The 17,211-nt window shown below is 38.0% G+C and overlaps 1 protein-coding gene across 21 annotated transcripts in view; it reads right to left on the bottom strand.

Moving 5' to 3' along the window:
- Positions 1 to 17,211, bottom strand: part of Dtnb (dystrobrevin beta) — a 203,403-nt gene that overhangs the window by 142,732 nt on the left and 43,460 nt on the right. For all 21 annotated transcript variants that reach the window (XM_048804701.1, XM_048804709.1, XM_048804704.1 and 18 more), the window contains one exon: positions 10,556 to 10,710. In XM_048804701.1, coding sequence (XP_048660658.1) covers positions 10,556 to 10,710 — 155 coding nt within the window. The remainder of the gene's footprint in view (positions 1 to 10,555; positions 10,711 to 17,211) is intronic.

The raw sequence follows: 17,211 nt of genomic DNA, 5'->3' as shown, positions 1-17,211 counted from the left end.
TTTTTTTTTTTTTTTTTTTTTTTTTTTTTTTTTTTTTTGTTTGTATGTTTTTCCTTCAAGCCACAAATTTTCCAGTTCCAAAGGAAAAGGAAAAAGGAGCTGAGATCAGTGCCATGCGCTCAACACAGGGTTTGTTCTGATAACCTGAACACACAGCCCCATTTCAAACTCTACTCTGAGAAGAGCACAGACAAAAGGCAACACAGTAGATGCTGCACAGCCTAAAGCCCTGTCCATGCCCTGGTCCACCACATTGGGTCAAAAGGACCCCAGAATTTCATCTCTCACTTACTTCCTAGTAACTGTGTTCTCAGCCCTACCAACAGGCTGTTAAAAATGGATGTTCAGCAATAAAAGCTTAAAATAATTTCCTTTAGAGGGAAAAAAACAGAAAAGATAAAATTGGTTTGAGCCAGTTCATTGCAAAATAACTTGGATATTTATCTCTAATATATTTAACACACACTGAAAGGAAGGAATGAAGGCACCAGGGGGCTTAGGACAGAGAATACTAGGACTGCAGCTGGGCCCACCATGATCCCTGCCCACAATGGTCCCTTAGCAAGCCAAATACAAGGCCACACATACTCACTCCCACATCGTTTGGCAACTGTGAGAATCCCGACTCCAGAACTTACTGAGGATAACTTTGAAAGAAGCTAGGAAGTAGGGCTTGGGAAAGGGAGGCAAAGCAGAAGGCAGAGCAGGAAAGAAGTGCTGCTAGAAACCTAGAAAAGATTTAGCAAGCTGAGGGGAAGTCAGATCCAGGGATGAGTGGAGCTATGGGTGGGGACTGGGATGCATGCAGACTGAGAGGGCAGTGGGGAGCCACATTCCCAGGACCTCTCAATACCAGTGTGCGCCCAATGCCAGGTGAGAGAAAGGCCCACCCAACCGGGCCTCAAAATGGTGTCCCGAGTGTTTTCCTATATCAGTATCCAAATTTCTACTCTTTTTCTTTATTTGAGGTGGGTACATATTAGCCAGGTGCTCTATCTACTACTGAGCTACAACCCTGCCCCCAAGTTTCTGCTGTTTCTGAGACTCTGGTGGAATATAGGAATGATGAGATGAACACCAGAATGCCACCCAACATCTGAATGGAGGACCAGATAGGGAAAATACCCCAAACCACAGACACGGGAAAAACCAACAAACCAAAATGAAACCAAAGTGTCTCTTTGAAATAACTGAGAAAAAGATACTACCAAGGATTTTTTTTTTTTTTTTCAGCTAGTAAGAGGCAGAAGGCTAAAATTAAACTGGATCTTACCCTTTATTACAAATCTAGTTTAATATTTCTCTTTATGTTTGTTAAAATTACATTTTTTACAAACCCACTTATAATTTTAATGCTACTTTCTCTAAAAAGTAGTTTGATTTTTTGAAGAGTTTATAAACCACAGAGTTCTTGGGACTGGGATTGTAGCTCAGGAGCAGAGCACTTGCCTAGCTCATGTGAGACCTGGGTTCGAACCTTAGCACAACATAAAAATAAATGAAATAAAATAAAGGTATTATGTCCATCTACAACTTAAAAAAAATAAAAACGGAATTGTCTAAAAAAAAAAAAAAAAAAAAAAAACTTCAATCTGTGTGTGTTGTTGCATGCCTATAATCCCAGTGACTCAGGAGGCTGAGAAAAGAGGATTACAAATTCAAGGACAGCCTCAGTAACTCAGCGAGGCCCTCAGCAATATAGCGAGACCCTGTCTCAAAATTAAAAATAAAAAGGACAGGGGGTGTGGTTCAACTGCTTCTGTGGGATCAATCCCTGGTACCAAAAAAAGGAAAGAAATCATAGAGTCACCTGTCATTTCTAAGGATTCGTTTAGTAAGACATTCCTCACCACAGATCAAATTTAAAAAAAAAACCCAATGCTGTTTAATCTAATTGATGCCAGTGAGGAAGTCCTCATTATAGTAGATCTTACCATAATAAAACCCATTCTGTATACTGCATTCCATCCAACCTAAGATGCACTTGTAGGATCACTTACAAGATACATTATATTTTTTCAACCATTAGTAAAGAAAAACACTCAATTAAACTAACTCAATGGCTTAATTAACTGTGCTACTTCATGTGNTTACAAATTCAAGGACAGCCTCAGTAACTCAGCGAGGCCCTCAGCAATATAGCGAGACCCTGTCTCAAAGTAAAAAAAAAAAAAAAAAAGCTGGGGATGTAGCTCAGTGGTAAAGTGCCCCTAGGTAAAATCCCTAGCACTAAAAATAAAAAATAAATAAAACCTTCAAAATGAAAAAAAATCTCATCTTGTCTACATCCCTCCAGATACATATTTCTACATAATTATGAACATAGAGTAGATATAAAGATATCAACTGGTTTTCACTCAACAATTTATTAAGTATCTTGTTTTGTATAAGGTCTTCATTTCTAATCAATCTAATAGTTGCCTGATGCACTAAGAAAAACACCATGATTAATTTATGCTTTCCTCTGTAAAACATTGAGGCTATTTCTATCCTTCTACGTGGTCTCATGTTTTTTCATAGAAATGTATGTTTTTATGTGTTGTATCTTGTTATTCTGATCCTTGATGCTGGCAATTATTATTCTATATTCCATTCCCATTTCCCTTCCTCCAACTCCCACTATCTCTTCCTTTTCTAAAATGGGGGAGGAACCATCCCTTTAAAAATTATAAATCTAGTATTACTAAAATAACATTAAGAACTAAATTAAGGAGCTGAGGCTATAGCTCAGTGGTAAAGTGTTTGCCTCACATGTGTGAGGCACTGGGTACAATCTTTAGCACCACATAAAAATAAATAACGATACTGTGTTCATCTACAACGAAATAAGTATTTTCTAAAAAAAGAATTAAGTTAAATAACTTGGCAACAGCTAATCATTGCTGTAATCGCCAAATTCATTTTCAATAAAAATTTCTATTTCCTGATATATAACATGTAAATATTTTCTATTCACTGTCCTATCACTTAAGCATATATGACATTTAGTTTGCCTCAGAAATGGCATTTTTGAAAGTTTTCAAATTAAAACAGTCTTATACAAACTTCTGTGTAGAGTTGTAGTACAACTTTTTCCTGGCAAGGAAAAACCTACACTAGAGTTATAGAAACTGGTGTTGTGGGCTGCCTTTCAGTTACTATTGGACATTGAATTTGCCCATATCACGGATTTATTTTGGACTTTGAAAATACAAGTGTGTTTTTTTTCGAATATTTATTTTTTAGTGGTAGTTGGACACAATACCTTTATTTTATTTATTTATTTTTATGTGGTGCTGAGGATCGAACCCAGGACCTCACACGAGCGAGGTGAGTGCTGTACCACTGAGCCACAACCCCAGACCCAATACAAGTGATTTTTTAAATGACACAACAATATGATGGTGCTGTGCTTTTTTTTTGGGGGGGGGGGGGCGCCTCCGGGGCACGCAACCTCTGAGCCATATCCCCAGCCCTATTTTGTATTTTATTTAGAGACAGGGTCTCACTGAGTTATTTAGTGCTTCACTTTTTGCTGAGGCTGGCTTTGAACTTGCCATCCTCCTTATCACTGGGATTACAGGTGTGCGCCACCACACTGCTGAGCTTTTTTATAAGAGATTTTTTTATTAATTATAGCTGAAAGAAATATTGTAAAAGCTCTTTTAAGAATTCTGAAATACTGTATTTCCCTATTTGCACTGACTATTACATCTGAGAACACCATGGCATAATATGGATAAAATTAAGGTTGCACGTACTTTAAACTTTCAGTTAGAATTCAAGCCAAAAATACTAATACAAAAATACTAATCTTGTTTCATACATGATTTAAAATCATTATTCAACTAATCCAGCAAATATTTAGTAAGCACTGTTCATTTTATAAACATTCTGTCATCACTGGGAAGTAAAGTTGGAGCCAGGTCTCTCCCTCAGGACATCCCTAAACTATGTACATGCCTCCAAGTGCAGAAGGGGCACAAGTCATCCCACACTGAAAGACTCAGAGCACTAAGAGGAGGGGATATCTTAGCTTGGATCTGAAACAGGAGGCCTTGATGAAGGGGAGAAGGTCAGGGATTTGTAGGCCTTTCATTTTCATTGAGCACTAACAGCATAAACAAAGACAAGAAGTGTGACTACCTGATCAAAATGCAGGCTACTCCAAACAAGAGAAATGAAAATCACTGAGATAACATTTCTCACCTATCAGATCGGCCACCATTCACAAGTGTAAGAATATGAGTGCTGGCAGGTACCTGTGGAGTGGCTGCAAGCAGCACAGCAGTGGAGGAACCTGTGGTCTGAAGAGGGGTAAGAACAGTTCAGGGCTGGGGCAGGGGAACCAGGAATGAAGGCTGGGGTAGGGTGACAAGAACTACCATGTCACACCAGGAACCTTATCCAGCAGGCAATAAGGACTTAATAAATTTTTTAAAGAAAAAAAGAGACAACAACAGAGCTATATTGTATTAAAATAGTGATTTAAACTCAAATTTGCTTATGATTAAAAGAAATAATAAGACAAAAGCAGTATCTGAGCAGCAGAGTCCTCTTCTTTAGAATGCCATTGAGCCATATAGGGATCAGGAGCCCAAGTCCTTTAGCTTTTTTTTTTTTTTTTTTTTTTTTTTTTTTTTTTGGTGGTGGTGGTGCTAGGGATCCCTTGGCTTTTTGAGTAACAAGGTTTTCTGCTTTCCCTGAAGACTAGAGAACCACAAGGCAGAAGGGCAGAAAGGACTCCAGAAGGGGAGTATCTGCTGGGTTGTGCCACCGGTAAAAATACCAGAGAAGGAATAAGGCCAACAGCTTCCACCACTTCAAGCCTGGCAGCCTCCCTCCCCGCCCATGGCCTTTAGGCAGGAACACATGACCAAATACATCAGGGCTTGCATTCGTCTCATAAGCAGTAACTGAGAGGGGCCTTTCCTACAGCATGCAGATAGCAAGCCCTGCTGACAAAAATGCTTCTCAAAAAAAGAAAATTAGCCAGGCATGGCGGCACATGCCTGTAATCCCAGCAAATTGAGAGGCTGAGGCAGGAGGATCACAAGTTCGAGTCTAGCATTGAGGCATTAAGCAACTCAGCAAGACCCTGTCTCAAAATTAAAAATAAAAAGGACAGGGGGTGTGGTTCAACTGCTTCTGTGGGATCAATCCCTGGTACCAAAAAAAGGAAAGAAATCATAGAGTCACCTGTCATTTCTAAGGATTCGTTTAGTAAGACATTCCTCACCACAGATCAAATTTAAAAAAAAAACCCAATGCTGTTTAATCTAATTGATGCCAGTGAGGAAGTCCTCATTATAGTAGATCTTACCATAATAAAACCCATTCTGTATACTGCATTCCATCCAACCTAAGATGCACTTGTAGGATCACTTACAAGATACATTATATTTTTTCAACCATTAGTAAAGAAAAACACTCAATTAAACTAACTCAATGGCTTAATTAACTGTGCTACTTCATGTGGTGTGAATCCATCACACATCCTCTGGATGAACTGAATTTCTTTCATCTATTCAGAGGGATTAGGCAGTTTTGTCTACCTTCAGATGCACTGTTTGGTTTGACAAGAAATTATTTAAGTCATATCTCAGTAATTAAAATAATATAGTTTCATCAATTTGGTGAAATCCTTCTTTTAAAAAAGATCTGGAAACACCTGCTGTTGCTTTGCAAGAAAATATGAAATTCCTCTAATGACGAATATCTGTTTGACCAACACCAAATATATTCCCCTCTGCTCCATGTTCATTCCTTTCTGTGTTTACACAAACTATTTTTTATTGCCAGATCACAGTTATATTCTTAAGAACACGTGAAATGACAACACATATCAAAAATGGACCTGACTCAGATGAAGTGACAATCTGATTGGCTATGATCAACTTCACACATATGCAGGAAATGACAACCTGTCAGACCACTGCCTACCAAGTGCCACTTATGATGCCACTGGCTACATGAGGTATCTCAAATCTGCCTCTGAATCACTGAAACCAGTGGGACTAGTCCACATCAGTTTACTGGAAGATGAAGGGTCACTAACGAATGCTTAAAAAAGCTCCTTAATTAGAATACCTGTGAAATAACACAGATACCCACATACTCATGCCAGGGAATTCCTACCAAACTTTCTTCAATGTCCAGAGAAGCAAAATGAGGACATCCAGAAAATGTCTCAAAGTGAGAACAAAAGTTATTTTGGCACATAGCCAAAGAGAACAGGTTGGTCAAAGTGTAATCAGAAGACATTTCCAGATATAAAATAGTCTTGTTTTTCTGAAAATCAACCAGAAATAATATAATCCCATCTCTACCTCTTCCCACTTCCTCTGTGAATCAAGAAGAGTGTGGCACAGCATCCAATACAGTGTCACCCTGCAAGACTGCACCTACTTCCCTGTCACTCTACCTGCTCCACTCTGCTCACTCAGGTTTCTCTTTCAGGCAGAGAGCAGTGAACCTAAAACCACTGGAGGGCAGGTGGAACTCTTCAAACTAAAGTCAGATGAAGAACTAGAAAACAAATGGTAAAACAGCCTTCAAAGCAGAAATACAACCCTTCCCTAAAATTCTGAAGTTTGGGGGAAATATGGGAGAAATTTAAATATATTTACTGTTTATTTTTTTAAATATTTTTTTTTTAGTTGTCAATGGACCTTTATTTTATTTATTTATATGTGGTACTGAGAAGCAAACCCAGTGCCTCACACATACTAGGCAAGCACTAGACCACTGAGCTAGGAACCCAGCCCATACTGTTTATTTTTGATAACTTTTAAACCTTTAAAGTCCATCTTTTAACTCAAAGACACTGAAAAAGATCTTAATATATTTGATCTATTTACCCAAGTATTAGGCTTGGAGTGCTAGATTAATATTGCAATGAATGTACAAATGGAATTAATTTTTCTATTATTATTTTTTTAAATCTACCACAGTAAAGAGAATGGAATAGTATGCCTATTATCCAGCTTCAATAATTCTCAACATACAACTAATTTTGTTTTATCTATGCTTTCAAACTCCTTCTACCTCCATTATCTTAAAATGAATTCCAGTCACAGTATCTCATAAACATTTTATCATGATAGATACCGAGGATGGCTCCAATTTGGGGGTATTATGGATAAGGTTGGTAAGAGTATTCTTGCAAAAACCTTGAAGTAGAAGGTCTAGGTCATGGGTAGGTTCTGTTTGAGTTTATGAGAAATCATCAGGGCTTCTCCCAAAGTGGTCTATATGCAAGGTCTGGTTGCTCCAAATCTTCATCAACATTTGGTGTCAGTCACTAATTTTTATCTATTCTAATGGGTGGGTTCTGATGAGCTAACATAAATACTTTAACTTTTCTTATTTTAAAAACTACTAATTTTCCAGAAAACTTGGTCCCAGTATCTGAGGACCAGCCCCAAGGTGCTGTGAGACCAAAGGAAGAGAGGCAGACAGATGCAGGACTGCAGAGTGCAATCTACTGGGGGCCTTACTGAAGTTTAGTCCTGGGTGGCAACTGGGCCAGCCAATCCCCAAATTTTGGGTCAGAAGGAGGGGCATATTTATGGATTAGGAAAAAAGTGATTTTACCCATCTGGAATGTACCTGGTTTATCTTAATACTGATGAGTCAAGTACATCTCTGGAGCCATGGTCCCATTATAAAGTCCCTCAGATGGCTCTAGTGGCTTCATCTACTTTTGATTTGTTGGGAAACTATGCAGGGTTTCTAGGTCAGTCGTGGTGGTTATGACTCAAGATAGCTGCAGTCATGTCAAGCTTTATCCTTAAAACTAAACCACATGACTCCATACATCTTCTATTGGGTATGAAAAACAGGAACAAATATGTTTTTTGTTTTGGTACTGTGAATTGAACACAGGGGTGCTTTATCACTGAGTCACATCCCCAGCCCCTTTGCATTTTTTACTTTTGAGACAGCGTCTCACTAAATTGCTAAGGCTAGTCTTAAACTCAAGATCCTCCTGTCTCACCTTTCTGAATCACTGGGATTACAGGCATGTTCCACAGCACCCAACTACAAATATTTTAAAAATGAATTAAACTGATACATGGAACTAGGAATATGGTTCAGTGGTATAGTGCTTGCCTAGCATGCATGATGCCCTGGTTTCTTTTTTTTTTTTTTTTGTAAATCTCAGGACTGTCTTTTTTTTATTTTATTTTTTATTTGTCAGTGGAGACAACGTCTTTGTTTGTATGTGGTGTGCTGAGGATCGAACCCGGGTCGCATGCATGCCAAGCGAGCACGCTACCACTTGAGCCACATCCCCACCCCAACAAACAAGAAAATACACCAAAACCAAAAATCTATTAAAATAAGCCAATATGTAATTATCTTCATTTCATTTTTTTAAAAAAGCATTTCTACAGCAATGCAACACACATATTTCTAGAAACAGAGACCAAACAATAATAATGCACTAATGATACCAGCCAATTAGACCTCCGCAGGTACTTTCACCAGGAGTCACCCTCAGGTATCACCTTTCAGCCTTAAATCCTGATATTTTCCTGCTTTGTGATAAGGGCAATACAATTTTCAACACAGATCAGTCTTACAAAAACTACACACTGGATCCCAGGGACAGCTGATTTCATCAGTTATTTTAGCATGGCAGGGGTGCCTTCACATATTATTTATCACTTGCACTGCAGCTTCGTTGTTACAAAGCTGTGGAAAGAGAAGCAGTTCATGAATCCTCTAAACCTATTACTTCTTTCTCTACAGGATTTCCGGTTCTTTCTTAAAATATTTATATTTTTCTCTTTAATTGTAGTCACTTCTCTGTTCATCACAGAACATCAGCATGCTGAGGAAAACTGTAAGAACCAGCAAAGCAACTTCCACTTTGTCTTGGTTCGGCTCTGTCTGGCAACAATATGATCCAGCTCACTCGAAAGAAGCACTGCAGGAAACAAACTGTGCAGGAAAGGCCCACTTTCAAAAAGAAACCCAATATTCCGTGAATTTATTCTTGTCGCATCAAACTTTATTCAGTCTCATTTTTTGGTCATTCTGTTCATAGTTTATATTTCTTCAGAAGCTTTGTTTAAACATCTTCAAGAAGTTAGGAAAACTCAAGCTTCTCTAAACGGAGAAGAGCTTCTTAGACTTCTCCAAATTTGCCATATTTCCTTTTTTAAAAAAATATATTTTTTTAGTCATACATGGGCACAATATCTTTATTTTGTTTGTTTGTATGTGGTGCTGAGGATCTAACCCAGGGTCTCACACATGCAAGGCGAGTGCTCTACCACTGAGCCACAACCCCAGCCCCAAATTTGCCATATTTCAAAATGTAGATTGCTTTTTTACAGGAATCTGAAGCACAATCAGGCTGTGATTTGGAAGCCCTCACAATCATACCCTTCGTGAGGTAACTTGCAGAATCTGGAACAGCACTCTCAGAATTAACAATTACAATTTTTAAAATGTCTTTAACATTTTAAACTGTTATTCCAACACTGGATTCTCCTCATGGCACTCAGATTACAATTTACACCGAAGGCCACTTTGGAGTTACCACCCCATAACTGTCACCCACTTGTCAGACGCTGTCCTTCACTGTGTGTGAACACCCTTCTCCATTCTGATGCCATTTCACTCAAGAGCAGCTTCCCAGGATTTGATCACCATGCAGCCTCCAGGAAGCACCCTGAGAGGAGAGCCATGTGCACATGACCCACAAGTTCACCCCAGGGGCCTGGTGGACAAATATGCAAGGTGCTGGGCCCACTTCAGGCTATGTTTTGGGTTGAACTTCGTAAAGATCCTGAGAGCAGTTTATCTCTTCACTGGTGATAAGCATTCTGATCACTTGGTTAAAGTGATGTCTGATAGGCTTATCCACCTGTAAAATCACTGTTTCTCTAGGTAATTAGCAAGTATCTTAATACTTTCACACTATGTCAATATCCTATTTCCATTAACTTTTTTTACCATTAGTTTTAACGTGTATTTTTTTTTATTAATTTCCCACTTTCCAGAACTGTCTAAGGTAGTTTTAAGCTTCTTTTATCTAATCTGAGCCTTCACTAGTGTCTACTCTAACCCCAGTCCTTTGAGGCACTCACCCCAACGTCTAGGCAAAGGCCTCAGGAGGAAGTCAAATCCATCTTCCTGTCATGAGAAATTGGAAACACGCTTGAGGGGCAGGTGCTGGCAGCTGAGAGCTGCATGGCTCTCCCATCTCTGGCCCTGCTACAGTTTTATGTCAAAACCCTGCATTTCACAGTTTAAAAAACCCACATGGAAAAGAACAAATGTCCAGTGGCAATAATATAAACACTTTTTCAAACTTTTTTTTTTTAATATTACAAATGTGATCCTTTTTTCAGAAAAGACCCCCTTCCCCACAGGAGTTCTCAGGTGGTTTTGCCCCTGCTCTACTCACCCCACCCCTGCCCCTGCCCCTGTCCCCACAAAGATGCTCCTCTTCCCCTACACAAGAGATGACATCCTAGGCTGGAAGAATCTGGTAGAACCTGCTAGGTGCTAGGATGGAAGAGAGCTCTGCTAGCCCTAGAGTCTATCCATCTGTCCTTACCTGCTGTGGAAAACAGGTGCGGACTGAGTGTTCTGTGTACCCAAAAGATGGCCCTTCAAAGACAGCTGTTGGGAGCTTCAGAACTTCCTTCAGAAACTGGTCAAACTTGCTAAATATCATTAAGCCATTGGAATCTGACATCTGGGAGAAAATATCTATGAGAACAAAACCAAATAAAGTCAAACTACAAGAAAACATTAAGTTTTTTCACTCTACTGTCATCCAAAAAGAACAAATTAAAAAGAAAATATTAGATTTTTTAAATAAATGGTGCTATGTTATCTCTATACCAGTAAAAAAAAAAAATCATTAAAAAGTACCATAAAGTCATGATTCTTAGTTAATATTAAAACTATTCTCATTCTTATTCACACTGTGTGGTTACTTTGCTGACAGGTCCCCTCAATCCCACTCACTTAATACTCCACCTACCATTGTATACAATAACATTCAGGTGTATCTACCTACATACTCTTTTTGAATATGAAAACTGAATGATATATAAACTTAAATTCAATTTATGACTCACTTTATTTCAAGAAAGATTCACAACAGACTGTCTTTATCCCTCAGTGTCTGTGTTTATATAGAACACATACATGTTAGGTTACATGAACACAGTAGTGTAGTAGTGATAAGACATGACATGGTACTGTCTTTACATATTCATGTATAAATCAGGGAACCATATACCTGTGAGGGAATAAATTTGACAAAGCATGGAAAATGTTTAAAATATTCTATTTAGTGAATTCTAAAGTACAATAAAAAGGACCCATATAAACTCTTCTATCCCAAAATACTTTAATAATATAAACCTTATTTTTACATAAAGTCCAGCTAAGCAAAGTAAAAAGAAATTTCCAGTAATATTACTCTTTCTTTACTTTCATGCAGAGTTCATGTCTCTAGTTATCCCTCTCTTTTCATCCACAGTTGGAGAGAAAAAGACAAATAATCAGGAGATCAAAACAACACAATGAATGAAGAAACATAACCTAAACTGTTTTTCAAGTTACTGGGCTTCCTTACCGCCCCCCCAAAAAAAAAATTAAAATAATTAGTGAATTAAATATGCACAGAAAATCATTCCCTTAGGATTTTTCAAACAAAGCATTTTGAAAATTTATGTCTATCTATTCATAGTGAACAGGTGTATGAGAAACCTACATATATATATGAAATATACATTACTATTTAGGTTCAATTTGGGGAAGTTATCTCAAAGCACAAGGTAAAGAAAAAAATATTTTTAAATACATATATCAAAAAGAGACAAAATGCTAGATTGTCACTTCATAAGATAATTTTTTAAGATATAAGAAATTATCAAAGGAATGAAAATCTACCCTGTCACGGGCCCCCCCAAAAAAGGTTTAAGCCACACCATGTGGCAGGCACCACACTGAGTCAGCCAGCAGCCACTCATTATTTATTATTTTTCTCTTCGTTAGAGACAGAACAGATTAAATTTCCCAGCCTCCATTTGCAAGGTGTGATCATGTGACTAAGCACTGGCCAATGAAACTGTAATCAGAAAGATGATGAGAGACTTCCAGGAAGGCTAAATAAAGTTAACTGACTGGAAATCATGCCTTTTTCCCCTATTCCTTTCTTCCTTCTGCTGATAGCTGGAGCTCCAGCAGCCACTTTGGACTATGTGGTCATCTTAATATAGGAATCATACATCAGAACTGTAGAAAAGAAAGACAAAGAAAGCATGCATCCTAGAAAAACATAAAAGCTTCCAAAGTAGCCCTGGATTCCTTTTATGTTAAAGAAAAATAAACTTTAAGACACCATTATATTGAGTTTCTGCTTTCATGCAACACACCCTAATCCTAAATGCTACTATATTTTACCAAACATTGCCTTGTTGTACTTTTATAAAAGGTTTATGTATGAGCATACACATGAGCACACACACACACAATTACTTAAATTTTATGGATGAAGAAATTGTAGCTTAGAAAAGTTAACTTGTTCAAAAAGTTAGTAGGTGGCCAAATCAAGTTTTAAACCTACAATTGATTCCAAAGTAAATTTCATTATGCCATGTTCCTTCAAGATATAATTTAGGGGGCTGAGGCTATGGCTCAGTAGTAAAGAGCCTGTGTCGCATGTGTGAGGCACTGGGTTCGATCCTCAGCACCACATAAAAATAAATAAAGATGCTGTGTGTTCATCTACACTTAAAAAAAAAAAGGTAAACAAACTGTTCTTTAAATATTAAACAAAAGGTATAATTTAGACTAGATATGAAAATATATAGGCACAGGAATATAGCTACCTTGAAAGATCAACAAACAAGACAGCATGTATAGATTTTGGCAACATATATACTAGAACAAATGGGCTAAGAACTAAGCATAATAAACATATTAAAAGGAACATTATCTATATGAAACAGAAAACAAATCATAAAAAAGAATGAATCAGAATAGAACAGACATTGTGATTGCTGTATGTACATAGGTGACTGTATGACCAATGTGATTCTGCAATCTGTACAATCAGAAAAATGAGATATTATACCCATTGATTCAAATGTATGAATTGCCAAGATCATTGTAATGTCATGTGTAGCTAATAAAAAAAAAGAATGAATCAGATATATCATACAACAGCTACAAAGCAAAATGACAGATGGGGCTCTCATGTTCATTCTACATAATAAACAGCAGCCTGGCTCCAGACGAAGGGCAATTAACAAAGAGAAAAGCAGACAGATAAATGCTCCTAAAGGGAAGTACAGAAATGTAAAGAAATTGAACCATATGTGAGAAACACCAATAGATAAACAGAATAGATATGTCAGCAATCCAAAAGAAAGGAATTTGAAGCTATGCCCTGAAAGCTGAGGTCTGGAATGATGAGGTAAAAAGAGGCTGATGTGGGATGAGGAATCTCAGTAGAGAAGAGCAGGACCAGAGTCTCTGACAGGAGAATGCAGGGTGAGTCTTCACTGCAAGGAGGAAGCAGGGCACAGAGAGCACATTCTCTCTCTGACATTCGATTTATGTGGAGAAATTAAGACTGAATAAGAAGAATACTTCTGTTAATGAAAGAAAATTCCTAAAAGATGAAAGCAATTTGGATTTGGTATTCAAGTGGGATGAAATGTTTCGAAAACAGGTGTCAGGAAGGTTAGAGTGGCCAGGTGCAAAGGCACCTGTAATCCTAGCAATGCAGGAGGTAGAGGCAGGAGAATGGCAAGTTCAAAGCCTGCCTCAGCAACTCAGGGAGGCACTAAGCAACTTAGCAAGAACCAGTCTCAAAATTAAAAATAAAAATAACTGGAGGTGTGGCTCAGTGGTAAAATCCCCCTAGGGTAAGTCCTCAAGAGGAGGAAGAAGTGTGTGGGGGGGAGATGATGATGATGATGATTAGAGTGTAAATGACTATGACTAAAATAGGAAGAATGGAATTGGAGGTGGGGGGGAGCCAACAGGTCTCAATGCTAGGAATTGTAGTTGGTGGGAAAATGGATTAGGAAATAAAGGAATTTTAAAAGTTAGGATTATTCTTTAAATTTCTACCTTGCGGAAATGCTGACAACCCTCACTAAATCAACAAGTCAAAACAAAGCTTTGAATTCAACTATATTTGGACCAATCAGCACATTTTCCAGTGGAACCATCCTAGTATATTGGGCCACAGTTCAAGATGGACAGCAGATAGACAGGTCTGAAATGTTAGCGCTGAGGTGAGCACTTGATGCTCTTCAAATGAGGGAAGAGCGTAAGTGATCCAATCTTTGGGCAGCTGGTTACTGTTCTTATGATGAGGAAAATGATCCTCCACTCAATCTAAGTGAAAACCATGGAACACAGCAGACACTTCAAGGCATCCCCTCAATACCTGTAGCCCCTCTTGCTCACTAAGGAATGCTGAGTTCAGGATGCCAGTGTGCCTGCTTGAAAAATGACTTCCCAGCCTCCTATGCGCATTGTAACAGAACAGATTTCTGAAAAACCTTCAGCTTTCCTAATAGGAATACCTTTCTTCTTTCTTCCCAGAATGAGTATATGAGGCCTATGACAGAGTCATCTTAATCCTAAGGAAGAAAGCAGAGCAGGAAGAGGGAGGAAGGGGTCTTTGACAATATCCTTGGGTCATTGTACCAACTTGGAATTTACCAGCCCTGGGACTTATTATTACATGACAAAAATAAATCTCAATATATTTAAGTCTCTCTGTTAAGTTTTCTGTTCCTATTTAGTGTATTCATAACTGATAAGCAAGTAATTAACTTATAGGCACTAATGGTAGAAATATTCAACAGAGAGTTTAGCTATCAAGTATATTAATACACATATGTATAGCTTCATAGTAACAAAAGCACATATGTATAGACCCACATCAATGAGTCTACACTCAGAGTAACACATTCAGAGTAATAAAAGGGAGTGACTGGAAATGACATGACTAACCACACCCAGTAAAAAGTATTATTTTCAATTATACTTAGTTGCTATGTCATATGAAGAGATCAAAAGTAAATTTTCTAATTCATGAAAAAAAAACTATAATTTAAAAGGCCATGTTGGAAGAGAACAAACAGAAACATCTATAGTTGTTTTAATTTTTAAAAAATTGCTAGATCCAAAAATTAAAGGCAATAAAAGAAGAAAATGTAGGCTCAAATCTTCATCATGTCGGCTTAAGACCTGACTTCCTTAACACAACGCCTAAAGCATAAAAAATAAAATCAAGAATCGGGTTGGGGTTGTGGCTCAGTGGTAGAGCACGTGCCTAGCATGTATGAGACACTGGGTTCAATTCTCAGCACCACATATAAATAAATAAAATAAAGGTCCATCAATAACTAAAAAATATTTTTTAAAAAAATCAAGAATCAATAAATGGGATGGATTCAAACTAAAAAGCTTCTTCTCAACAAAAACAATCACGCAAAGAGAGAGCCTACAGAATAGGAGAAAATCTTTACCACATACACATCAGATAGAGTACTAATTTCCAGAATATATAAAGAACTCAGGGGCTGGAGTTGTGGCTCAGTGGTAGAGCACTTGCCTTGAATGTGTGAGGCACTGGGTTCGATTCCCAGCACCACATATAAATTAAAAATAAAGGCCCATCAACAACTAAAATGAATAAAATAAAAAGTTTTTAAAAATAACTCAAAAAACTTAACACCAAAAAATAATAACCCAATCAATAAATGGGCTAAGGAACTGAACAAGCACTTCACAGAAGATATACAATCGATTAACAAATACATGAAAAAATGTTCAATATCTCTAGCAATTAGAGAAATGCAAATCAAAACTATTCTAAGATTTTATCTCACTCCAATTGGAATGCAATACAAATAGCAATAAGTGTTGGTGAGGATGTGGGGGAAAAGGTACACTCAAACTTTGCTGGTGGGACTGCATTGATGCAACCACTTGGAAAACTTTAAATGGAACCACCATCTGACCCAGATATCCCTGGGTCTATATACCTAAAGGACTTAAAATCAGCATACTACAGTGACGCAGCCATATCAATGTTTATAGCAGCTCAATTAACAATAGAACCAACCTACATGCCCTTCAACAGATGAATAAAGAAAATGTGACATATATACACAATATAATTACTCAGCTTTAAAGAAGAATGAAATTATGGTATTTGCTGGTTAATGGATGGAGTTGGAGAATATCATGCTGAGTGAAATAAGCCAACTCCAAAAAAAACAAAGGCCAAATGTTTTCTCTGATATGCAGATGCTGATCAATAATGGGAGTAGGGGGGTAAGGAAGACTGCAAGAACTTGGGATTGTGCTGAGAGCCATAGCCAAATTGGAAATGACGCATGGCATTTTGGGGTTGAAATTGTTCAGAAAGGTGACCCTGCTCAGGGATTAGGGTGGCTCCAGGTTTAGGGTGGATCCTGCTGGATTAGGGTGGCTCCCGGTTTAGGGTGGATCCTGCTGGGAATAGCCCACTCCTTGAGTTCTCCCAGGGTTCTGAGAGTATTGGTATGCAGAGCCCGGTGGAGGGAGTGTAATTTTCCCAGAAAGTGCATGTAGAGTGCTGGTGAGAAGAGTTGCTGTTTGAATCTACAAGGCTTTGTGGTGGCTCGGTTATTTTGTGCCCAGCCAGACTGCAGCAGGATTGGGCAGAGGGGAGTGAGGAAAGGGGAGGGCGTGTCGGATGGGAAGCATGGTGGAATGAGACAGGCAATATTACCCTATGTACAGGCATGACTGCATAACGGATATGACTCTGTATCATGAACAGCCGGAGAAATGAGAAGCTGTGCTCCACTTGTGTACAATGAGTTAAAATGCATTCTGTTGTCATGTACAACTAATTAGAACAAATTTTTTTAAAACTTAAAGGCAAAATGAAGTAATTTGTTATTTCTAATTACTGGTTAAACTTTTTTTTTTAGAGTAGGCTTATCTATAAGAAAAACAGTACAAAATTATTTGCAAATTTTTAATCTTTTTTTTTTTTTTTTTGTACTAGGGATTGAACCCAGGGGTGCTTAACCACTGAACCACATTCCAAGCCCTTTTTTGATTAAGATACAGGGTCCCACTAAGTTGCTAAGTACCTCACTAAGTTGCTGAGACTGGCTTTGAACTCTCCATCCTCCTGCCTCAGCCTCCCAAACTGCTGGGATTATAGGCATGCTCCAC

Source organism: Marmota marmota, unplaced genomic scaffold (assembly GCF_001458135.2).
Source record: "Marmota marmota marmota unplaced genomic scaffold, marMar, whole genome shotgun sequence".
Lineage (NCBI taxonomy): Eukaryota > Metazoa > Chordata > Mammalia > Rodentia > Sciuridae > Marmota > Marmota marmota.
The sequence above is the reverse complement of the archived record's forward strand: the minus strand, read 5'-3'. Positions and strand labels throughout refer to the sequence as shown.